General features: G+C 40.6%; 1 protein-coding gene across 7 annotated transcripts in view; it reads right to left on the bottom strand.

The window, feature by feature from the left end:
* Positions 1-26,293, bottom strand: part of asap1b (ArfGAP with SH3 domain, ankyrin repeat and PH domain 1b) — a 62,475-nt gene that overhangs the window by 33,697 nt on the left and 2,485 nt on the right. For all 7 annotated transcript variants that reach the window (XM_030397921.1, XM_030397922.1, XM_030397923.1 and 4 more), the window contains exons 2-4: positions 5,547-5,619; positions 2,244-2,389; positions 242-316 (exon numbers count right to left, since the gene is read on the bottom strand). In XM_030397921.1, the coding sequence (XP_030253781.1) occupies positions 242-316; positions 2,244-2,389; positions 5,547-5,619 (294 nt within the window). The remainder of the gene's footprint in view (positions 1-241; positions 317-2,243; positions 2,390-5,546; positions 5,620-26,293) is intronic.

Genomic DNA, 26,293 nt, shown 5'->3' with positions numbered 1-26,293 from the left:
TACTTCTGCAAGATTTACAGTGCGATCTCTTGAACAGAGAGCTCTCCCCCGTCCCTTTGGTCTCCTTCTCGCTTACGCTCGACAAGCACATGCACAGAAGTTGAGAGATTAACAGAGAGACGCGCTGACGAGGCGTCTTTTTTCTCTGTCCCGCTGCTGAGCCGGGGCCGAGGGGGGAGTCAAAGAGAGAGAGAGAGAGAAAACACGTCGGGAATAGAAACTGTATTACTGTAAATCTTACCCCTTTCACGCCTTTCAGATCGCCCTTCAGCAGCGAGTCCAGAGTGAAGATCACATTGTGGCTGAGGCTCTGGAGCTGTAACACAAAAAGAGGAGGAGGAGGAAGAACACAGAGAGTTATAATGTGGCTGTTGTCATGAGAAATGGCTAACAGATCATGTAATAGTGCAGAGACAGATAAAGATATTTTTGTTCTTGTCAACAAATCTTTAAGAAACAATGGATGAAAGTATTGTCTTTTCATTTCAAGCCTCATATGATTTATCACTTTGAGCCACGGAGCATCACTGGTGTTAAAACACATCAATGATCCACTTTGTTGCACTCGGGGACAAGTCCCTGCATTATAATGAAAGTCAATCTACAAAAGCACACATCATGTGTTTTTATCTAGAGTTGTTGCAATACCAATACCAGTATCAGAAACGGTCCAATAAAGCCAAAATGCTGGTATTGGTATCATCGAGTTTATGAGTCTACACCAATCCGATACCACATCATTTATTTATTAGAAACAGAACTATGTTACTTCCCAGCAATGTCTTGTAAACATGCACACTACTTCAAGGTTTTTTGTAACTACACACATAGCCAATAGTCGTAAACAGCAAGCACATCCATAGCATAACATCCATTCAGTGTTAGTAGTATAGAGCTGTTACAAAATAATTAAAACTCACAGCCTTTATCTTAAACCTAAGTGCAATGCACAAACACAGTGCTAACATAATAGCAAAGGTGCTGCTAGCTATGGAACAAGTGCAAGTTAGCCTATTGAAGAATTAGCAGCAGCTCAAAGTTATGTTCAGCAGCTCTAACCATTAGGATCAGCAAGGTCATTTACTACACTACTAAGCATTTAAGTCCCTGTTGTTGTAAGCCTAGTCCACACAGACATACAGCAGTGGTCAGGGAAGTAAACAACTCTTAATGGGTGCTAATGTGCTTCTTAAGTGCCCATCTTGCATATGGCCAAAGTCAGAATCAATCTTCTTCTGGCTGACTGCCGTCGTGCTCTAACAGCAAGTCCTTGAAACTGTTACAGTTTCTTTTGCTTTCTCGAAAAGGAAATAAACACTGAGAAAATCGCAGAAAACTGTCAGCAAACTGTCCAAATGTATCTATAAAATCCTTACATTCAAGCCGATAACACATGTAGGACATCTAGGACAAGCACTATTCATCAATTCTCATTTGCAGTGCATGCACACACCAGCGGCCCTCGGGGTGCGGTTATTGAACTCACTCAATAAAACACTCAGAATGCAAAAGGCATAAGTAGAGAGAGAAAGAGGTGAGATGAAGACAGGAACAGCGGAGATAATTTTGCTTTCCCGCAATGTGCAGGTAGCGCCGACAGGTGGGTGATTTAAGACACACACACACACACACACACACACACACACACACACACACACACACACACACTTGTTCCTGGTGCTGCCAAGTGTATTTATGGAGTCTAATCTCGCTGTCAGCCACACAGGAAGAGAGGGAGAGAGCGAGGACTGGCTCTTCTTCCAACAACAATCACTCACAGTGGATTCAAACAGGACACATTATTCAACTGAAAACGTCAGGGGAAATCCACCACAGGCTGATAACAGCCTCCGCTGGCCACACAAAAAAAGTGTAGCAGCAGTCAGTTTACTGTCTGACGGTGATGCCCACTTTGACCGTGTAGGCACATTTTATAAAAGTGTAGAAATGGATGAACATCGCTGCTGCAACCTGTGGGAACATACAAATATATTTTTTATACTACTACATTCATCAATAACCTCCTCGGATTCACCACAACGTGCCTAACATCAACCCTCAACCTAATGTAATCCTAATCTTAACCTTAAACCCAAATCCTAAACCACTTACAGAAGTGAAGACAGGAAAAATAAGCTCTCTCAGGAGAATTTCCCCTCGTTTCATCCATGTGAGGACAAGAGCACTTGGCTTTGCAGACTATTCATTTAAATGACATACGAGTGTTGACATGTCGGACTCACCAGGTTCTTCAGTAGGGCCGACAGCTCCTTGGTGAGGGAGGAGAACTTGACGAAGGCCGTTCCCAGGTCGGGGTTGTCCCGGCTGATAAAGTTGCTGCCAAATTTGTCCAGAGCCTGGGCATAGTTCTCTTCATTCTGGACGTGGTCTGAGATGGGAAACACAGAAGAAAGGGCAACCACCGGTCAGTTTATCTGCCTTGAATTCTGGCTAATGATTAGCATGATGTGGCTTGTCTCTGCAACATCCTGATGAGGGTATACTGCAGGTACAACAGTCACAAAGGTCATATGGATGATTAAAGCAATCAACACACATAAGGGATCCATGATCGTTGGCTGGAAATCAGAAAACTGTCAACAACAGTCAACAACACGAGTCTGCAATGTTGCACCGCAAAATTTGTAGTAGCCCAGAACTGGCAAACTAAGCACCAACTCTTCCAACTCCAGGGACTTTTGTTGCATTTTTTAGATTTTGTGTGGATGAGGGTGACATGAGGATAATTCAGTTGGTTGCGAACTGCAATCCTTTACATCGGACCCTTAAATTTTTTGTCAGATTTATAATCTTCAGTTCTAGAGAGTTTTATTTGTGCAAAGCTCTTGAAAAAAAAGCTGCTTGTGTCTAGACATTGACTTCAGAAGGACTCTGGCCTTTATTTCTAAACAAAAAAGTACAATAATCTCTTATGTCACAAATAAGGGTGTGATATTGAAAAAAGTGCTTTGGACTTCATCTGGCTGCCTTTTCACTAGTATCTAAGTAGTTGATATAACTTGTTCATTTGTTTTTTATAATTAGGGAAACAGAATGCGTCCACCTCCCTCCATTTGTAATTTAATGGCTTTTTACTGCCAATTTATTGCTAGTCGAGGTTATTTCCAACATGCCAGTGTGGAGTCCTAGCAACAGAAAACTACTATCAAATAAATTTCTACCGTTAGTGGCTAACCAACTGTGACTCGCGGCGTTCAAAAAATCCAACAGGTGTTAAAGGGGAACTCCACTGTTTTTAGTCATCAAATCTTTTTGGTGAATACCACTGTATCTATGGAAATTCAGTTTCTAAATTCAGTTGGTGCAGAAAAGGTTTGAAAATGACAAAAGAAAAAAATGGCGGAAGATTAAAGGTTCTGCCACATCAATTTAGATATTTCCTTCTGATCAGTCCATCATGAGTATGCTATGTTACAGGGATGCAAAAAATGAGTGGGCATTCTTAAATTATGAAGTAAGCTCTATAACTCTAACAAAGATGTCTAAAATGACACTTATAAACACAGTAATATATTATTTTTCAACAGGAATATTAGTCGAGGAAAAGGGCTGAGAATAAAGAGAATATTTCTGTGATACTCTAATCTTTGTTCTCAAAAGCACTGGAGGAAAATCCCTGGAACAAACAGGTTTGTAAATCTTCTAAGATCTCCTGGTGAAGTTAATAATAACACAGATGTGGCAGCAAGAATCAACAGATCCTACACTGGAAAGTTCCTCCGTCAGAGCGCAGCAACACAATAACAGACACATGTGACCCTAACCCGTGACTTTAGATCAGCTTTGTTCCAGAGAGACTCTAGTTTAAAAAATTTTGACTCCACTAAGTCATCTTTATATAAAGCAAATGTCAGCAGGACACGAAGAAGCGCGGCTGTCCAAGTCTGTTGAACTCTGTGGGAGCCGCCAGTCAAACAGCAGCGTCCATCTGTCCTTGTCGTTAGGTGAAGGATCGAGAGGAGCTGGACAGGCAGCGATGTTTGAAACTGTTGCCAAATGTGAGGAGGAGTCCTGAGTGGGAGGTCAGGTGAGACAAGCACCCTGCAGAGCTTATTCCTGCAGAGGCCATTTTGTTGTCATAATAGAAACTCAAATATAGTCCAAACACGGCTGCAATTATGAGAATAATGAAGTCATGTCCTCTGTTTTTAAAATGTTCTGTCTGCAAAATCAGTACTCTAGTGAGGTTACTCCAACAAGAACATCTAAAACGTAGCCTTACCATTTAGAAAATGGCCAGAACTGGAAGGTAGCTCCAAAAACGTAGGGAGCAGCATATCACCAGAATAACCAACAACTGCTGCTCTTTGCTAGCTATTCTTGGCTATAGCTATCTACCGTTAGATTATTAGCTCATAGCTCAGTTAGCAGTGGAGCCAGTGGTCCTAGAGTTTGTCTGGACCAGGACCTCAGATCACAGGGGGGTTGACCACGGCCGATGGGGCTCAGCTAAAGTGGATTTTAAAAGCTAAGGGTTGGGTTGAACACAGCTTCCGAGAGTGATGGAAGTCAGTTTGAAGACAGAGGATACAGTACGGAGATGTCAGAGCGGCTCTGACCAGAACTATGACTTCAGGGACGACAACACTCTGCCTTCTGTTGTATTTCTAACAGATAAGGCTGCTCAACAAGAGCTTGCTGCAGCATCAAACTGCACTTGCTGTTACCACCAGTTACCATGGGTGTCACCAGACGGAGCAGAACTGAGATCTTGAGGATAAGAACTTAAGGACCTCTGTGTTTCTAAACCCCTGGCTACAGCCCTGAGTCTAGCTATTCATTACATTTGCAAGATGCACAAACATCCCATTCTTATTTCTATTTTTAGATCACATTCAGTGTTCGTCACGCTTAAACTAGATCTTGCCAAAGTAACTAACTATTGTTGCTTATGGACTTGAGGAGTTTCTCATTCACAGACTCACAATGAGAGCAAGGTCCACTGTGTTTTCTGTGGAGAACAAATAAACTCTTTTTTTGTGGGGCAAACATCTGAAACTGTCAATTTACAGGGAGGAGGCCGCTCACAAAAGTATTCTGTGGAAAATTACTGAGGATCCATGTCACAGCAACGAGCAAAACAAACTCAGGTGTTGGTTTCTGGGACAGCCTGAGTACACACACACACACTCGCACATGAAACACCATCTGTCCCGCAAAAGGCAATGTTCCAGACAAAAACAGCAAACCACATTTTTTATTTAAAGATATTTAAGAAAACCGGCGCGCAGGTGGTCAAGTGGTTAGAGCGCATGCCATAAAACGCAGCCGACCCTGGTTCGATTCCGGCCGGAGGTCCTTTGCTGCATGTCACCTCCCCCTCTTTCTCCCATGTTTCCTCTCTGTCTACTGCTAATAAAGGTGTCTATGCCACAAAAAATCTTTAAAAAAAAAAAAAAAAAAAAAAAGATATTTAAGAAAACCTGGGCTTTCCTCTGGGGATTTATATATATTTTTTTAACACGTATCCATTCATAAGTTAAAGCGCATTCAGGCAAGATAACCTCAGTAACAGACGGTCTCACCTTGTCCTGAATTGTAGATCGCCTTCACTGATTTCTTCACCTTCTGCAGGGAGGTTCGATCCTGGTCCAACGCCTGAGAAAAGAGTAGGAGAGGACACTTTTAAAACCCCTTGAAATCCTTTCAGAACATGCCGAAGACATTCGCATCAAAAGACAGCAGAGACTCAAGGTTTCCTTGAAGAATTCAAAGTGTAAGAATATTTGCTCAGTAGTTCAAAGCATGCATACTGTATAAAGCTAATGTAGACAGAGTGCTCACAATACAGTGCATGACCTGAATGTGGCATAAATCATTATTTCAACACTGCTGCCTGCTGGAACAAAGCCTCCGTGCTCTCTAACAGACTACATAAATAGGCAGTATATCCATTTTATTGAGTTTAGGCTATTTATCACAATGGCTACTCAAAATAAAACATTTAAACACTTGAAAAATAAACTCAGCTACTGACCTATTGTTACTGTGAGTTATCCGTCTCACTTCCTCGCAGTGATTAACACTCAACGGTTCAACATCAAAAGCAGCGCAGAGTTAAAATAATGACTAGTACAAATAGAAAACAATTCACAGACGCTGTAAATCATGGAACTAGCGGTTACTTATTTAATCATAATGCATAGCTAAATTTAGAGGAAATCCTACAAAGCCAAACCAGTGTGACCCTTGAACTGAACCCAGAAAAACAGCTTCACACAAGGAAAATTCATCATCGTAAACATCATGAGAAAAACTCCTCGTGTGCCCTTAATGCTTGACTCGCTCGCTGCCAGAGAATCTGAAGTTACACCACATTCAGCGCATCTCGCATGCTGCGTGGCTGATTTGTAGCCGGATTAAACCTAAACACAAGTACATTACATTCAAGGGAGACACGCCACACTTTAAATACCTTTTAAATCAATTTTTAAAGCCTGTTAGATTTTATAGACTTTCTGTATCAACCTGTCTTGCAGATAAAGTTTCTTTTCATTTTCATTCTGTTTTCTTGTCATTGACTTCACTGACTGTATATTAAAATCTCTCTCCATAGCACATTCCCATTTCAAACTGTTCATGCGTATCAGTTTTACAGCCTTACTCTTAACTTTTTCGCATTTTCTGCATCTTATTCTGTTTTTAATCATTCTTATTTCAAGAAACCATATTGCAATTCTCAATAAACATATGCTTTGATTGTAATATAGTAGAAACAGAAGAGATAAACTACTAAAAAGTGGTTTAAAAGCTGTAATAATGCCTCTTTAAGTTTAGAGTGACTATTCTCTTAAATGTGAATGTTGTAAAAAGAGAGAGTAACAGATTGTGTCTGATAACTTCATTCATTAACTTTGCGATTGTGTAAACTCCATTTAAAACCCAACAAGTTTGATTTATGTACCATAGTTACCACTAATATTTGAGTCATTTGGATGTTTTCTTTGACTGAAAAGGGGCAGTTACTCTGGCAGCATATTACCAGAGTAACTGCAAACCGCTGCTAACTGTATTCCGTTTATACACCCAGGACTGCAGCCACTGTTAGCTCAAAGTTAGCCGTGCAGCTAGCCAGATTCCTGAGGGAGTGTTGGTGTTTACACTGAAAGCACAGGAGCTTTGGACCGCTGGAACAAAGAGGATTTCAGGTCAGGAGATAGCTGGTCTGCATTCTTACTCCAGTAGATATCTCAAATCTCATAGACATCCTTGACATAACTTTGAAACAGTTGTTTATTGACACTAATTTCATCTCAAATTCTTACACATTTCCCCTTGAAGGCCATTTTATTGCTAAAACTGCAGCAGGAATGTTGTGCCTTTTCACAATCCATTAGCTTTAAACCAAATAAGAGCAAGTTTTAATCTCAACCACTGGCGGAAGGGAAGGCTATTCTGGAGAAAGATAGTTGGTTGTTGAGTCTTATTCCCAGGTTGTCAAATACAAGCTCTTTTGGTCAGTATTTAGCTCCAGATTCTTACCCAAAGCATTGGATTTTGACGATCTGGGAATGAATAATAATCTATCTCCAGCATCACTTTCCCTACCTTTATACTGCATCACAATGCCTAAATACATGTTGGTGATAAGTATCCAGCCCATCACCTTCTGTCAAGCTACAATTACAGCAGCACTGTAGGTCAAGCATTCACTCCTTCTGTGCGCAAAACAACCTGTAGACTTTTCTCAGCAGCGATATGACGATCACCTGTCATACTGAACGCCATTTGACAGTGTGACATCTAATTTAATTCAATTTACTGCACTGAAAGCTCAGGTAATTGGGAAACTTGTGCTCAGAAAAAAGGACACAAACAACACAAGCACACACCTGAATTACCTGTCTCCGCTAAATCCTGTAAAGTGTCATCCTGCCTTGGGTGTAATTCATTCCGACAGTGCAATGATTTCTTATCCAAACCAGAGGGAGTGGAACCGAACTCTGCCATGTTTGCTCGTAATAGATGATGAACACCAGCAGAAAACACCATTACATCAAGGTCAGCCGGTTAAGAGCAAAGACACACACGCAAACATACACACAACAGTGGGCTAATTAAATTTCACTACATAATTAAGCCATCCTTGGCCTCTCCCGGACAGGTTTACATGGCTCTTCCCCAATTATGGCAGCAGCAGTTTGTCGCCGCAGGGCTCTGTCTGCAGGGGCCGAGCCCTTTGATCCCCCGGCACATGGGAACAGACTCCGCTGCCCCGTACCTCCAGACACTGCCTCATTATCCAGCCCTGTGTCTTTTTGGTGGAACAGTGACCCGAACAGTCTTGTGCCCACAATAACATTTCATGCTACCATTATCTCAATATTGTCTCTGTTTATATCATCTTGATAATTACTATAATGAAAATTTAAACAGCATGAAAACATACCTCAATGATGAGAAAGCTTCAAAACTTGAGGTTACCCATCCCATTGCCCCCGGTTCTCTGATAACATGAGTGAGGTGCCTCGCTATGGGATGCACATTACTCCGGTCAGTACTGTCTGGCAGTCAGGACGCTTACATCAAGTCAAATTAAAGTTCCGCTAAAAAAAATTCTGTCTGGTCACACTAGTGCCTAGCAGTGTCGAGGAAGCTACTTTAAGCTCTAATGGAAGCTGATAATTATTCCAATGTACAAAATTTCATTTTTTTGGCTGCTGAATGAAGTAAATCCATCAGCCACCTGCCTAATTTGCTAGCATTTGGCTAGGGGTTGGTGCCAATTTTAAACTTAACCACAATACATTTGTTCAAAGAAGTGAGCTACACGCTAGGCTTAACAGATTCAAGCTATTTAACAATAAGAAACATCTTCTGTTCGGTGACTTAATACAGAAAAAAGCCACTCATTTTGTGGAGCCTTGGTGCAAACACTGTGGTGAATAGCTTAACCGTCCAACAAGGCAAGCTAACACCATGGTCATGGTTACACTAGGATGGACTGTGTTTACTAGCCTCTTAGCTAATGAATTATGGGTGCAACTTCCTGACGTTTTCTGTTGTGACAATAAGAAACATCTTCTGTTAAGTGAACAAAATAAACAACAAACGACAGGTAGCAAAACCGCTACCCACCGTACTAGCTAGGTCTATTTAGCGCATTATAGCCACTTAACCCCCTGTCACGGAAAAATCTTGACGTTAGGGGACATTTTGGGGGAAACTCTTCTCTCAAATCCCAACCCAGAAACATAATTAACAAACAATTCCTTTTAAGTATGTTTTTTATTATAGTAGAGTGAATATATTTGGACGACTCATAAAATATGAAGAGTCACTACTCTGTCGCTCTGGGTCACTGTGACAGACAGCTGAAAGGTAATTAATCATTTTTCGCATGGCAGTGACGCCAAGCAGACTCCATCTAAGTGGTTCGACATGACATGTTTCACAGAAAAAGTCACGGATTAGATCCCCATAACAGCCGGCACATTTACTAACAAGCCGTGTTTCCTCTCAAAGCGGCTCTCTGCAACATACCAACCCCGCCCTCGTCACTCAGTTTCGAGCCCGTCTGCAGTTTAAGCGCCTCCAAAGCAAATCTGTGATTATTCAGAGGTTGTAGTGCGGTGTTTCCTGATTAGGATGAAGAGCACGAAACAGAGGCTGAGCGCGCAGATTGACTTCGTGGCGCTCATGTTGAGAGCAGCTGGCACCGCCCCCCAAGGGGTCACCCATAATCCACTCTGTATGTGCTCGTAATTAAATATTCAGCTGTAATATGAACAAGCTTTCACAGGTTCACCTTCTAAGCTCTTTTTTTAATTTAGATTTTGGTTATTACATGCATAGCCCATAATCTGATTTAGTAAATGCTTCATGCTGTTTGTTTTAGAGACGAGACTGAGAACGTTTAGCTAAAATCTCACCAACATATTTGACAGGATTAACAATACATATCTACACATTTGCCAGCAGTGTTTCATTGGTAAGTGTGACTAATGTAACTTAGAGAAACAGTTTGTCAAAGCTGTTATCTCTCAGCTTTTCAGGGAGGAAGAAAAAAAGAAATCAATGAACTAGCACTGTCTTGGCACACAGTCTTAGCAAACCCTTGGCAACAGGCAAGAATGCATCCAAACTCTGCTCTCCAAAAGGCCGACAACTATTGAATATAGTCAAAGGATTGTTTTTATCTGCCGGGAACCAATGACAAGCTCCCACTCAACCCAAGGGGATTAGCAAGTGTGACAATGCCAAAACATCTGCGGCTGCTCGTCTCTTCAGCCGAACAACAAGTGATGCATACGGACGATTTATTTACAGCCGCTGACAAAAAGGAGCAAAGAATAACGTACGTTTATGGCCTTGTGTTATTCAACTGAGAAATATCTATCTTGATCTTGGAGAGTTGTTTGTGCTGTGAAAGTCAGCATGTCCCTGTCAGAAGGCTTTTAAGTGGAAGTCTGTCAGAGACGGAGCCAACGAGGTCAAGGGCCAACTTAAAGGAGGTGAAGGGCGGTGGCCAGGCGTGGTGCCGCAGCGAGAGCAGATTTTGCAACCAGCGTGAGCATCAAGGTCAGAAATGTCCTTCAGCATCCTTCCTAAGTTTAGAAAAAGTCTAATGTGAAAAATCAGGAGGCAGAAGACGAATTTCTGGCTTTTCATCCTATTTAAACATAATTTTTCTTGAGATAAATATTCACTTATGAGATCAAAAATATGCTGCCATTGTCTGCATTTATCAACTTGTTGGTTCGGGGAACTCCGACTAGGGGAGGACTTAATGATTAATTTCATTTTCTACAAGTATTTTGATAAATTATTTTTATGCTTTACGATCAGAAGTAGCTTTCTGCCTCTTTCTGAGTGAGAAATGGAAGGACATTTTGATCATATGAGATTTAGCAGCTTGGGGAGCTGCTGGCAACCAACCAAACCACTTCATCAACAACAAATACCACAAAAAAACCCCACAGCAATCAAAGAGTAGAAGGTGGACTGAATTGGGATACAGAGTAGGATGGAAAAACTTTTCTGCTATTATATCATTTAAACTGGAATATATTTGTGTAAATACCATTACATTTTCAACTTTATAGACAAATGGAGTCTGCAGTCCTGTGTAAAACAAAGATAACGACCCAAATGACCAAAATGCCTCAGAGTATGACCCATGTGACCATAAGGGTCAATGGAGACTGACTTCCTGGCTTCCAAACAACCCCACCAACACACACAGTCATGCCCATGAGGTCAAAGCCTCAGGGGAACACTGCTGGTTGGACTGACTGGGCATGACTGACTGGAGGCTGTCTCAGCTTCACGCTTCCTGCCCGAAGCCTTATCCTCCCTCAGCAGCCCTGCCGCTTCCCCTGCAGCCGTCCTTTGACAGGAAGCAGGAAGCGGCCAGGCTTGACAGTGTCCTGTCCTGGGTCGGCAGCACTCTGTCTAATGACACCAACTGCTCTCCGCTGACAGCTGGGAAATAAACACGCCTTGACTGGCTGGCTGGGAAGTGTTTTTCTAGATTCGCTGATCTGTTCTTGAGATTCCTGCCCTCTAACTTTCATGGCACGTTAGTCGTCTTTCTCATTTCCTCCCTGAACTCATCCTTCCCAGCTCCTTGAACCTCGCCCGTCCATTCCACCTCGGCATTTGGCATCGCGCTGCCGGACGGCTGTGCGGCTACAGAGGAGATGCGATCTGGCCATCTAACGTGTTGGCTCAACATTCTTCACAGACTGTGGGAAGCTGCTCTGACTAACTGGCCAGCTCCCTGTTTTGTCAGCAGCACACTGGGACTCAGCTGTGCCACTGTGGCAGATTTTACTTTTCACCCAGTAGAGACTGTGACACCCCAGTTCTCGGAATTGCTAATATGCTAATTATTTCCTAGAGGAGGAAAACAGGAAAGGGCACAATTATCAAAGGACTTCCCCAGAGCCAGGACAAAGGGCTAAAAAACATCTGCACTGGTATTTTTAATAAGAAATTATGGAGTCCCGTTTCCATCAATGTGATGAAAAACAAAAAGATCCTGTTAGTCAGTATGATGACAGACACAAAATAACAGGAAACCTGCTTAAAATAATCACTTGGTAGATTTAAATGAGAAAATGAATTGGTGTCAGAAAATAACATAATGATACCAAGATTGAGTCACTTATCTCAGAATAATGACTTAGTATCTGGAAATATTGAATGAGTACCAGAAAATAATTGGAAACCTTCTCAGAATAATGACTTAATAATGTCCAAATAATGACTTAGTATCTTTAGTAATGACTAAGACAAATGTTCCACAAAATGGTGACATTTCAAAATAATGAATAAGCTCTTTAAATGTGCTGTATATCCTCATATGCAACAAAGCAACAGAAGCTAGCTTCACAGACTCTAATTTATTCAGACATTGAGTCATTAGATAGATAGTCATTTAGTTTGAGAAGGTTTCTCATTATTTTGCAACTCTAACTAATTATTTAGAGATATTAAGTCATTATTTTCAATAAAGTGTCTCGTTATAGTGACTCAGAGGACTTTGTTGTCATCACATTGGGTCAAATAGGCTTCCATAAGAAAGTGTCATCCGAACAATTTATTGCAGCTTTCCTCTACAACTGCATTCTCATTTCCTTTCTGTTTCCCAAATACACAATTAACAACAAATACACATGAAAAGTGCATATTCTTACACGTATTACAGTAACAAAGATAGTCTTGCTACTATTTCTGTCCGAATTAAGAAGTCATAGATCAGATAAGTCTGTCACTCTTGTCAAGTTATTTTGTCTGCCTGTCTGTTGAGTCCATGTGGCATGACTCAAGCAGGAAGGGTGGGGAGCCGTTTTCATTGGCAGGAAACAAATGCACATCCCTTTCTCTGGGCCTGCAGCCGGAGAGGCCTTCAGCTCTCCAACTGGAATGGGAAAAATTAAGAGGATGTAACATTTCCAAAAGCAGCTGAGGTCAGATGGCCTACTTCTCACACACACACACACACAAACACATGAACATCACACACACACAGTATTGAAAGAGCAAGAGTGATCAACTGCCAGTGGTTTTGGTTTTGGTTAAGAGGTGTATTGGGATGACCACATGACCGATGTAGTGAATCTGAAAAGGCAAATAAAATGATGACAAGTGAGACCATTTCATGGTGTTCAATTTCGATGAGGATCTTTTTCTGAATGGACGGCAGAGGTTAAAAAAAGCCTTGACCAAGGTTTTTAACTCATCACTCGCAAAATAGTGTTTTTCTACAGGGGTTCTCAATCAATGAGAATGATTTAGCGTTCTACACCTTCCTCCTTCCGCACACATTGCGAAGGGCAGTTTCTTGTGTCACAGACTGGTGTTGCAACTAAAAGGTTAAGACGCCAAATGAGAAAATGACAGAGCAGTTCCAAAGGGCCAAATCCCTGATGCATACGTACACATTACTGCAGACCATTCTCCAGAGCACACTGTGTGTTTCTAGATAACGTTACTACTTTTCAGGGAGCCTTAAATATAATTCACTCACAACAAATTCAACAAATCTACAGGTATGTCAGTAGCTCTGTGCTACATATATTAGCATGCTAATGTGCTCACAAAGAGAATGTTAACCTGCTAATGTTTTACAAAGAAATGGACAAATTACAATTTTATCTGTGATCAGAATTCATCTTGAGAGGACCATGAATGTCTGAACCAGAATTCATTGCAATCCAACAATTAGCAGTTGACGTATTTCAGTCTGAAAGAACAAAAAGTGGCGAAATGATTTAACAATACGTCCATTTCACCTTAAAACTTCACAAAAAGATCATGATTGCATTTAATGCCTGTAATGCTCAGCCTTTTTTGTTTTTCTCAGATTAGATTTTTCAAAGAAGTGCATGCACCATCAATGCATTTCCTTCCTTTTTGCAGCCAACTCTCAATTCCCATTTGTGGCAACCTCCCATTACCACTTGAATGTCGCACAAGGACGTTCAAACCACAATGACATTTCAACAGTCCACGCTCTAAGCTGGATCGCCAAATGATAATAAAGACCCTTTGACAAGAATAACATGGGCTAAAACAAGTAATGTGATGAGATAACAATCTCAAGAGAAAGTTTAATGACTGAAATAAAATCAACAGCTGCTAAAAGCCTCAGGGAGGCACAATTTGTTTCTTTTGTGCTAAAACATGCAACATGACCATCCTTCTTCACCGACAGTTTATGCTGGATGTCATTCTGCTCTAATAAGCTTGCATACTTGACCTTCTAATGTCATAGGAGAAATCAATAAAGTCTGAGATGACTCACTAATATATTCATGCCATTAGAGCGCCGCTCTGTGAGAGAGACAAGCTGCTTGCTGTAGTGAGTTTGTTGAGGCCACGCAGTGAATAACACTGACTTGTGCTGCAAGGATGCCGGCTCTTTGCCGCAGATCTCCGGAGAGTCAGCACAGGAACTGACACGCATGCGTGCAGTCGGCGAAAAAGTGAAGCCATGCATGCTGCGGTGTTACATTCACACATCATTTGGCGGCTTCCCTCAGCGATGCTCACTCTCTCTCACAGCCCACCGCTTGTTTCGAGAGCAATGTGCATGTTTTCACAATCACACCCACACACTGCTGCATTAGACTCACCTACCATCAGACAAGCAGCAAACCTTTATCTGTATTGTGTTTATCAGTCAGGAAAGTCATTATTCATGTGAAGCAGCTGCTAAGATTATTCAGAGACACTGCCATTAACAGCCTTCAATAGGAGAACAGTGGCAGAAACCCACAGCTGATGATTAAAATATGACAGCTAGCATCCTCTTTCTTTCTTCTCTGATGTGAGTGAAAAAGCAAACAGCAGCAGAGCGAAGAGCGTGTTTGTTTCCTGACAAGTATAAACCACAAAACTGGAAATAACCCACCGTCTGTTCAGGGCAATGACTTTGTTATAGACAAACTTCTCTATTGATTATGGTGTGAGATGCCAAATAATGATAAATAGGGCTGCAATCAATTCTTGTTTGGATTCTAAAATGACAGAAAACAGTGAATAATGCCTGAAGTGATGCCTTTAACTTACTTGTTTTGTTGGATGAACGGTCAAAAACCCAAAGATATTCAGTTGTCTATGAGACAAGACAATAAGTGCAGCAAATCCTCCCTATTGAGAGGTTAGTACAAGGAAACATTTGGCATTTTTGCTTGTAAAAATGGCTGAGAAGGATCATTCTGTCACCTGAATAAATGTTAGTCATCTTTCAATTCAACAACTAAACAATTAACTGTCTACTTGTTCTTAGATTTGATGTAGAGGGCTTTTCCAAACCAAAATGATTGGCATAATTCATAACTAAATAAAGATGAACGCATGTACAAGTATGGTAGAAGGATGATCAATCGCCGTGATCAAGTTTGGAATATCTCTTTTCTTTGACAATTTTCTGACAAAAACATTTTATCACGACACCTAAAATCAAACAGGAAAAGACAAGAAGGCGTTTTTTGGAAACACTGCTTCATTCACTGTTTTCTGTCTTTTGACTTTCAGTTCAACAAGAAAACCAGAAGAAGGTTTGTTCAGCCACAAACCTCAAAAATGTGAAACTCCTCCACCTGAACAAACCAATCAACGATGGTGCTCGAGATAAGAAACCCAACTTACATGTTTGTCTTATGCAAGATTCACAAAGCATTCCTGATCTTGGCTGAGACTGAAAGTTCATTCTTGCCATAAAAAAAAAAAAAGAATCTCAACATGATTTCCAATTAGCAGTTGTTTTGATCATACAAAATAACTTTCCTCAGTGGATGAGTTGTCCTGGAATTGTAGATGCTAAAATGTGTATATATTATTATGCTTTATAGTTACTTCTTTAAGATTCATTGTTTAGCTCACTAATAGCAGTTTACAAAACAGATCATTTTAAATGTAATATTCAAAATGTAATATTTATAACATTATGATTAGATTGTGGTGCCTTCAAGATCAATCACAATTTAAAATTGCCATTTTTTTCAAACCTAGTTAGTCTTTAATGAAATCAAAGTTATTATCTTTGGGTTTGGTATTTCAATGTGTCACCTTGGGTACTTACGGCTTTTTGAAGTGTTTTCAAGTGTTGTCAAACGTGTTTTTGTGTGTTTCAATGGGAGAAAATCTGGCTCATTATGTCAACATTAAACATTAAGTGTTTGAGTAATGACCATTTGAACACTGCAAAGGAGAAATACGACACCAGAAGAGCTGGCAGAAGACCAAGACTTGTGTAACAAACCAGCGCTGTGTAGGGGTGATCAAAGAAAACTAAAATAAACTACTCCAAGTTTTTATCTGTAATCTTTCACTTATCATTGATCAGCTGATAAGCCTGCCAGCTCTGCTTCCTACAAACCAGCTGCCCGTGTTGTAAATCTTCAGGGCACACCGCCAAGGAATGTGCTCCCTTGATAAACATACACAATCAGATGTTAAAGTTATTTCTCTGAGTAACGTTCCTGCACACGGCTCGGTCATGAGTCCTTGGCCAAAGTCACAGGCGCAGGCTCTGCAGAGCGCTTTAGAGCATTCCTTGAAGTTTTTCTGCAGACGAGTCTCGAATTTCACACTTTATGGGACTCTGCTGGGTGAGAGAGCGGCTATTCCAAAACCACAGGTGTATCTACTCCCACGGGCCATTTGGATGTTCAGAGATTTGAGCAACTGGACATACTTAAGAACAGAAATATGCCTTCTGTTTCACCCTACAAAAGCTTTAACCACTGTTAAAGGATGAGTTCAACCAAAAATAAAAACTCAGTCATTATCTAGCCTCATGCAGATGGAAAGTGGGGTGAAGTTTTGTACTCCACACAATATTTCTGGAGCCCCAAAGCAGAACAGCACTGCAGCGTTTTCATAAACAGCAGAGGCAGATGGGGACTTGTTTTAAATAGGGGGGGGGGGGACAACAGGAAAAAATCCAAAAATTGCACCATACATCCCTATGAGGATGAGTAGATAATGACCGGATTGTAATTTCTGGGTGAACTTATCCTTTAATGCACATTTCCACACAGACTTCCCCCTTTGACAACATTCAAACAGTAGCCTCTTTCACACTGCCGTTTGCATGCGGGGATCCTGCGCCAATTCTCCGCAACCTCCTCTGTATGAAAGTTTCAGATGCGTAGAGGGGGGAAATTTTGCTCCGGCACTGATCCGCCTCTGGAGGTAGTATCAGGGCCGCATTATTTGTGAGCCGTCCCAGTGTGAATGGATAATCCGGAGGCGCGGAACGAGGGCGTGTCAGTCGTGCAGTCTGATAACTGCACAGGTCCTTCACTCAACATAATACAGAGAAATGCCCCACAAAGCAACTTAACAGGACCAAACAAAAGTAAGGTAGTAACTGTAACTGTCTTTGGCAACTTATATGAGGAAAACAAATACCACAGCTGTACGTGGAGAAGCGTCTGTCCTCCCGCCCGTCCTCCCGACTCTTCCTCATATTTCTGCTCAAAAAACAGCGTCTGTCACCGTCAAAAAACTTTAACTCACCAAGTGTTTGTGATGAAAATAAATCACTGCGACCGTCAGCTCTCCGGACCAAGACTTCAGGGAACTTTCCCCCAGAAAACAGCCTCCGTCCCCGCGAGTGAGGGAGTCAGACAGCGTCCTGTTTACTGATGGTGATTATGTATAATTATGTAATTTAGCGCGAAAAACTTAACTAGGTCACTTTCCAGGATGTTTGGTGGGTCAGGATCTCAATCACTACACATTATAAAAGCATCCATATGATTATAAACTGTCCGCAGGTTTGGATTAACAGGGGGAACACCTGGGGAGACACCGACGTCATCAACATGACATGTACCGTCACGCCTCTTTAGGAGCCCCAGTGCCGGCTTTCTGTGTGAATTACAGACGTGAAGGTGGAGATGCTTCGCTCTGTGTGAATTCCAATCGGCGGAGAATTGGCGAACCACCGCTCCGGAGATAATGTGGAGACGCTGTGTATAAAGGGCTTGTGGTGAGTAGAGCGAGTTTGATGGCTGCCGTCTTGAGGTAGAGAAAAGGAGGTGATAGAACGCCTTTCACTGGCACTAAATGCCGTTAAAAGATATAAACATCTCATCTTGAAGGACCGTCAATGCTTTTTTCTTCGAGGCTTGAATGACCTCAGCAGGCACTTGGCTGTTCCGGTAAAGGTAGTATTGAAATTTGACATTGAGAAGCTGCATTAATGGTTTAGCTGTGGTGCACACTCACACACACAGATACAGTCCAGGGCCAAACACCATTAAAGCTCAGAGACAGAGACGCACTGTTTACCCCGCAGGCCACAACAAGACAGCCGGCCAACACAGGACAACATGGTCTCCCGGTTCTACAGGCCAGTCCTTAAGGACAACAATGTAACCACTGCGCTGATATCAATCATAGAAAAAGAACAGATGAACAGACGCACATGAAGATCGTCTGTGGGTGTTTTGTTGCAGTTGAATAACAGGCAAAAACTACAAACACTATGTCTCACTATTTTCACTGTTTTCTTGGCATTAACAATATGACATTGGAACAACATTTGCATGTGATTCATGGAGCTTTAAAATAGTATTTAATCGTAGCAGCAGCAGAGCAGCAACGATTATTCAACTAATCAAATGGTTGATTGAAAGAATAATAAATAACTACTACTACTACGACTACTACTACTACTACTACTACTACAACAACAACTATTTTGATAATAAATCAAATATCTCAGTCACTTTTCAAGCAAAAATGTCCAACATCTGCTGGTTCCAGCTCCTTAAATGTAAGGATTTGCTGCTTTTGTTTGTCTTTGGGCGGTCAAACCTACCAACCAACAGATGGACATTGCCATCGCTAAAGGCACACTGCTAGCATAGTTAACTCAATTGTTACATACAATTGCTTTTGACAAGGATCAATATCTACATGGAAGCATGCCTGTTTTTCTATTTTGTAGAAGAAACAACATACCTGTTCATTTTAAAAGAGACCTAAATTATCAGAGGAATAGTTGATGCTGGTGATATTAAAAGATTTTTGGCATTCCAAAAATGTTCTGTAAAAGTACCACACTTGGTAGCTGCAGTGAATTTCTACATCGGAGATTAAAATGGCTGTCGATGGAGGGAGACTTTAACACCATCTATCCGTGTGAGGAAGGCTGCAGACAGATGTGAACACTGACCCACTCTTCCTGGGGATCTGGGGAAGAGCGGGGGGATCAGAGTGTCAGGGCCGAGTCTGGCCTGAGGTTAATCCGCTGCCGGCTAATAGCCCTTGATGATATACGCAGTGCAGCTGTGGCAGGAAGGTAGGCCAACAGCTGTGGCCCAAAGACCGATTATCAGATTTCAGCCACAGACGGCAAACAAGCCGACAAACAAGCAACACAACAGAGTCGCACCTCCCGCTGTGGGAGACAGAACAAATCAGAAAATGGCCTGAAGGTTTGTTAGCATTTATGGAAGGAGATTTAAAGAAACATTATCCCTCCTTGGATGCTCTTTTATTCAACGTATAATCAATCAGTGATGTTCAGTCCATTACTGAAGATACTTTGTGATGATGGGTGGTAATTTCCCACTTTGGTTTACATGCCTTCCCTAAACCACCCACATTTACTGTCATAAAATTTAAACTGCGATGCACATCAGATTGTGCAGACTTCAATACAATGCTGCATCACTCACATGTTGAAAATAAACAGAAAATGTCAAAGTGGTGGTAGTTACATCAAAATAAATTCAACACTAAAACCAGTGAATATTCAAGACTTTTGACCCAAATCTACTGGTTGTAGTTGGTTCACCAGTGGAGTTATTCAGTAAGTTTTGTCTTTTAGCTTTTTGGGTGTTGCTTATCCATAATCTGATACAGCTAATTCCACTTTTGTAGACAGAGATGTTAATAATAATAATGGTAAAAATGGCACACACAATACAGTGCAAAAAGAATTACAAAAGTAGCTACTGTTTGTTTGTACCCGGTTTCACTTGTGAGATAACCACTAACTAGCAAATCACTAGCAACCAAAACAACACAATAAAGACAGTAGATTTAGTCTAAATTTACACTAACGCTATGCAGCTAAAACTATTTAACGGAGGTAACCATTCTGAAATAATGAGCTAACTAATGAGACGAGACATGAATGAAGTGTTAAACTATGCACAACAGTAGACAACCTAGCAGGGCTCACTCTGGCTAAATAAAGTCCTTTAGCCAACACTATCCTTTTGCATTAGCTGCTAATCCTTTGCTAACTCGTGAAAGCTGCTAAACATTTCATCTTCCTTTATCTTTTCCCTCTTTTAATTTTCCCCTTTCCTCCACTTTCAACTGGGTGGTCAATAAGTGTCACTTGACCCCTGTATAATAGCTCCATTGATGACATGAATGCTTCGGGGAAAAGAATTATATTAGAGGAGCTACATAAGTTGTGAGGTTTTTTTCAGTCTTATACACTATAGCGAGCATTTTATACCAATAAATGGGTGCTGGAATCTGAACTTCAAGCAACAGTTTGAAACAATTCCATACATGAATATGTCGGTGATACTTTTTTACTGTTGACTGGCTAACAACAGGTCAAAGGGGTCAAAAGACTGAAAAAAAGAAAATTAAGCATCATGGCACTAGTGTCACTGTTATACTACTATGTTATGTCAAATATATGTTTGAGAATCTGCAAAATGACCAGTTGAAATTTTTTTTTTTTTACAGTGCACTTTAACTGGAACAAGATGTCATGTGAGTAACGGTGCCAAGGGACAGGAAATGCTCCCATTCTCTCACACCATATGATTCACTGGGTTTGGTGACACAGGGGACAAATGAATGAATAAAAAGCCATAACTTCATTAATAATTGAATCTGACACAGCTGTGCTCCTCAGCTGCACATGTTGCAGACTGGAGCCTTAAATAGCCAGCACTCAGTTTTGTTATGTAAAGCCAAGTATGATAAAAACTTGTCTCGACCTGGTGAATTATTCATAGTTTTTGCCTCATTTTTTGTCAGGGAGATCTAAAAACGGCCCAAAATGTGGAGCCAAATCAAACAAGATTGGATGATTCAAAATATCTTTTTGTAGAATCTAGGAGTAATTCCAGTTTTATCCAACAATACAGCCATTTTTAGCAGCTTTCAAATACTCAACACTCGACTAACAGACAGGCACATGGTACCCACAAATGCATTCAGTGTTAATGAAGTATGACAGAATACATTCCCCAACAGGCGAAACGCAAGAGCTGTGGAAAACAAAATTAAACTGCGTGGTTTAATAGGACTTACAAGTTTACAGATCAAGAACAAGCTGATCCTCTGAGGCTGACTTACCAAAGAAGTGTGGAAACAAAATTTAAAATGATCCGTTATCTGTGCAGACATCATTACAGCTGACTATCTGTTGGTAGACAGGATGCTACATGTGACGAGGCTGAAGCCTCACATGACAACATGTCGTTCAGGATGTAGCCTCAGGTGCTTTTCAGACAAACAACTTGAAGCTATGACAGTTCACAAATAGTGGACATTTATCACATACTGTCATTTATGAGCCAAGGAGAAACAAAAACACTTTTGTGAATCATAAAATCGAACTCACGGTCTTTAAAAGTACCCCATGGGTGTTTTATTATAAAACAAACATGGTCTTGTTGTTTACTTACAGAGTTATTCATTGTGTGTGTCTTCAAGCATGCTAAATGCATTTCCTTTGCGCTGCCTTCTGGGTCACTATGGTTTTCTCCTGTTCTTGTGGAGACAACAAGGATTTTTACACGATGTCGTATTTTTGTTGGATATGAAATTACCATTTATTTTTCTACTTCTTTCCTGGGCTTATATACACATATTTGGCAGTAAGCGAAAACCTTTTACTTCGAATATTGTAATTATGAATGTATCAGACACAATGCTAGTACAAAATATATTCAATTCCTCTTTAAATACCACGGCAAAAAGAAAAAAAGTACTTCGTGACAATCATCAAAGATTGTGTTGTTTTAAACACGTGGTATTAAAAAGGATGGAAGTATCAATACTTCTGATGAACTTAAAGGTCCAATGTGTAGGATTTAAGGGTCTCTTTGCTCAGAAATGTATATATAATATATTAATATATAAGTTCAAATTTTTTATTGATGATTGGTTTGCTGCCTTTCTATGTCTTACATGACAGTAAACAGAATGTGTTAACATTCTAGATTGTCAGTCTGACAAAATAAGACATGTGAGGTGGCCACTTTAGTTTTTGTGAAACTGTGACAGGCATCCTGATAATTTACAGACAAGGCAACTACTCAGCTGATTTGCAAAGAAAATCGGTAGGTTAATTGCAGCCACAGTGTAGCTGCTGGCTTGGTCTTCATTTAGCTGTCTCTGTTGTAGGAGCGGGTCAATGAACGAGCGTCTGACTGAAAATAATGAGGATTTGGGCCGACTGTGTACCAACATGACACTGATTTCTGAAATTTTTTGTTTTGTTTTTAAAAACAGCATTTTTTCCATCAGCTTCAGGTTGTAATACACAATTTTCACTGCCTTTTTTGGCTTTTGCAGTCCATTTTCTCCCTCTACTGCTTCAGTAGTATGCAAAATCTCCTTTCAGATGAGTTTCTTACAATATGAGACATCCAGCATGTGATTGGAGTGATGTTAAGTCATATAATTTGACATAAATAAACTCTTGAGCTTGTAAAAGAATTGCTGGAATGCTAATTCCTTTCCTGGCAGCAGTTACGGGATCTTTTGCAATCTCAAAATCACTCTATGACGACTTAAGGCGATGACTCTCAGTATAATATGCAGTGGTTTGGAATAAAAGTCCTAATTCAGGTTTTTTTCTTTCCGAATACAGGATACCATCAAACTTTCTAAAGTGTCTCCATCTTAAAATGCTGCGACTGAAAAGGCTCTTATATAAAGTCAAAAATATAAAGGGCCGCTGCCTATTAGGTCAGGCCCAGCCATGCTTGAATAGAATGACTGTGAAAAGTCAACATTTTTCTGCTCCAGCCCATGTGATGTGGTGTGAGAGGCATGCTCAAAGGAATGCCAATGCAGTGAGGGTTTCCCTTGTTTCGCTGCTATGCCTCTCTGCGGTTTAGGAAAGCAAACCCAATGACGCAAAGTGCCATCTGTGGGGTAGAGAGGGAGACAATACATGCCCCACGGGGGAATAACAAGTGCCTGCCGCTGCTAATTTTAACTTATAAAAGAGAAAATGAGGGAAAGCAGGAGTCTTAGATAAATAACCTCTGACATTTTCATTCAAGCAAATGTCAGATTTGCTGTTCACTGCTGCTGCCGCTGCTGGTTGAGTTATTGTTTTTGCTCTTTTTTGGTTTCTGGGGACTTTAAATTATTAGGCTGCAGTTTGAGTCGAACAAATTAGAGATGAAATCACGGATATATTGGACTTTTTTTTTTTTTGTCTGCAGAAAGAAGGAGAAAATCCGATTGATATGCCTATTTTAAAATCATTTTAGTTTTTAAAGACTAAGCAAACAACTATTGTTTCCATGATCAACAAGACTGGTGCTCAGTGGAGCGCATACCTGCGCCAAGGCCCAACAGCTCTCATTCATGGATACAAGCCAACTAAAGATGCCTCATTTTTTCATCAACATCCATACATTGTTCCCTCAGAAATGAAAGATTAAATGTAAAGACAGTGAGAAAAAAATCCTGAATCTGTCCCTTTTTTTGTCTGGATCAGCAGCAAAAGTTAATGGGGCCTATTTCTGGGCTGATTCCCATCCTCAATCCAAGTTTTATGGAAATCCGTTCAATAGTTTTTGTGTAATCCTGCTGACAAACCAACCAACCAACAAACAGATATGGGTAAAAAAAAATAACTTGTTTAGTGGAGGTAATTAATCAGCTGGTTATGGGAAAATACTGAATAATTACCTTCATGGTTTCTAAGAGTCTGAACAACAGTCCAAAACCACAAAATGTTTTGTTTACGACAATACACAAAGAACACAGAAAAGCGGTAAAGCATATTGAAGAGTCTGCAAACAGTCAATGATTAATAGTTTTGCTTAAACAATTAGATTACTACAATAATCATTTTCTATCTATTGACTCATAAATGTTACAACCAACTGTTGTAGCTCTAATTTATTGTTGTTAAACCCGTTGTGACAGTCTCCAAGAAAAACGAAATCCCCAAATTTCTACTTGCAGCCAAAACAAAAACTTGCAGTGGCAAATACAAATCATAAAACAATCTGTAATATTGTTTGTAATATAGGACGTTGATAGAAGGCGATATAACTTCACCACTATTGGTGTATTTCTAGAATCAACAGATGAGAGCAGCAGTTACCATCATTAACCATGTCCACTGCTGCAAAAATAAGAATACACTAATGAAAAATTATTATAGTTGATTGTTTAATTATCCAGTGGTAATTTTGGCATTGAGGATAATTGTTAGTTATTTGCCAAGAATACACGAGACAATAGAGGGATACAGAGACATGCTTGTGGTCCAATGTTGAAGACACAAATCAACAAACAAAGTCTAGGATGTCACAAACTCCACATTAAAATATATAAATCTTCCTATTTTTACATCAGTATCGGGGAGTTTAAAATGTAAAATTTGTCCAAAGGGTGGCACTCCTTCCAACTATGTTATGAGAAATCTCTCTCATCCCATTTCCTGTCATCTCTCAAGCTACCCTGTCAATAAAGCCATGAAACGGCCAAAGACATAGACATATAAATAAGAAAGGAAACAAAACTCTATGGCGATATTGTTGGCAACTGTAAAACCTGCAACGATTAGCTAATTCGAGAGAAAATTAATTGGCATTTATGTTGATAATTCATCGTTCCAGTCATTTTTCAAGCAGGTATGTCCAACAGTTGCAGGTTCCAGCTTCTTAAATGCTGCTTTCATTTTTCCTCAATGATAATGACTTCTTTGACTTTTGGACTGTTGGTTGGAAAAAGGAAACTACTTGAACATGCCACTTCAGGCTCTGTGAAATTGTATTGCTCATTTGTCACAATTACTCTACATTCTACAACACGATCGATTGTTAAAACATTTTCATCCCTAGTAGCTGGTAGTTTGACGGCGCAACAATGCTCACATGCCAGATCAAGCCAGCAGATCAAAAACACAAACTATTTTGGGGTGACTATTTCCAAACTCTGAACTCAAAAAAAAAATCAAAAAATGTTTTATTGTTTTTCTTGGATAATTACTTCTAAGCTTGTGTTCCAGGGTACTATCAACTGTTATGTCTGACAATTATCAATATTGAAAATGCTTATCAGAGCTCCAGAGTGCGATTATTTTGGCCGCACACGCAGCCACAAACCTGTCAGGTGCTACTACCCATTTTCATTGGTTAAACAAAAGCATGCTTTGCACTTTTATTCCTGTTAACGATCGTTTACGGAATGTGTTGGGGAGTTAAGTTTAAATGCTTTATTGGGGTCCACCGAAATGAAAAAGTCAGGGGCCCCCGTGCAACCAGTGCAAACGGTTAGTCTGGAGCCCTGCTGGTAGTTTGCAGCTACAGTCTCTGGAATCTGCTTGGACAAAGGATAATTAGTACAACCTCACCAGCAGAACATCCAAAACTGCCTTCTGGGAACAGCCGTGAATAAACACCACAATGATGACTGCTCAGCACCCAAGACGACACTAAAATAAAACCCAGACGCACCAACCAGCTTCCGGTCTGCCACCCACACACACACTCAAACACAATGCCCCCATCTTGGTCTCAAAAAGTCCAGAGCACAAGGAGCCACAAGGGTTATTTTTAAGCGTCTATCTCTCCATCTCGCAACTCATTGTTTATCGTATTACTGAACGGATACGTGAGTAAACAGTCAACATCTTTGTAAGCTCCGCTGCGACCACAGGGAGAGAAACAGGGTGGAGGCTGCTGGTGAGTCATGAATACTTTTGTGTCATTACGCGCCGATCAATAATTGATGTTGGGTGCTGAAATTAAGACGATATGATGCCGCTACATCTTCTCTGATCTTTCCTTTCTTTGCACCTCCACATGACTCAGAGGATGACTACTCTCCTGTGGGTCAAATCACCCCCTCAAGTTACACCATTAAATATTCAAGCCGTACCTTTGCATAATTTACCTTGACAACATACTGAGGGAATGACTTGGAGGAAAAAAAAAGAGCGATGAATGCTTTAAGTTTGAGGAGCTCAGCAGAAACATTTTAAACAAACTCCTCTTCAGGCAAAAAGACGCCGAAGGCAGTTCAACTTCACTGCGGTGGCGGAGGCAGCGCTGCTGGCTGTGTGATGCAAGTGAGT

Source organism: Sparus aurata, chromosome 19, assembly GCF_900880675.1.
Source record: "Sparus aurata chromosome 19, fSpaAur1.1, whole genome shotgun sequence".
Lineage (NCBI taxonomy): Eukaryota > Metazoa > Chordata > Actinopteri > Spariformes > Sparidae > Sparus > Sparus aurata.
Note: the sequence above shows the minus strand (reverse complement) of the source record. Positions and strands in the feature narration are given on the sequence as shown.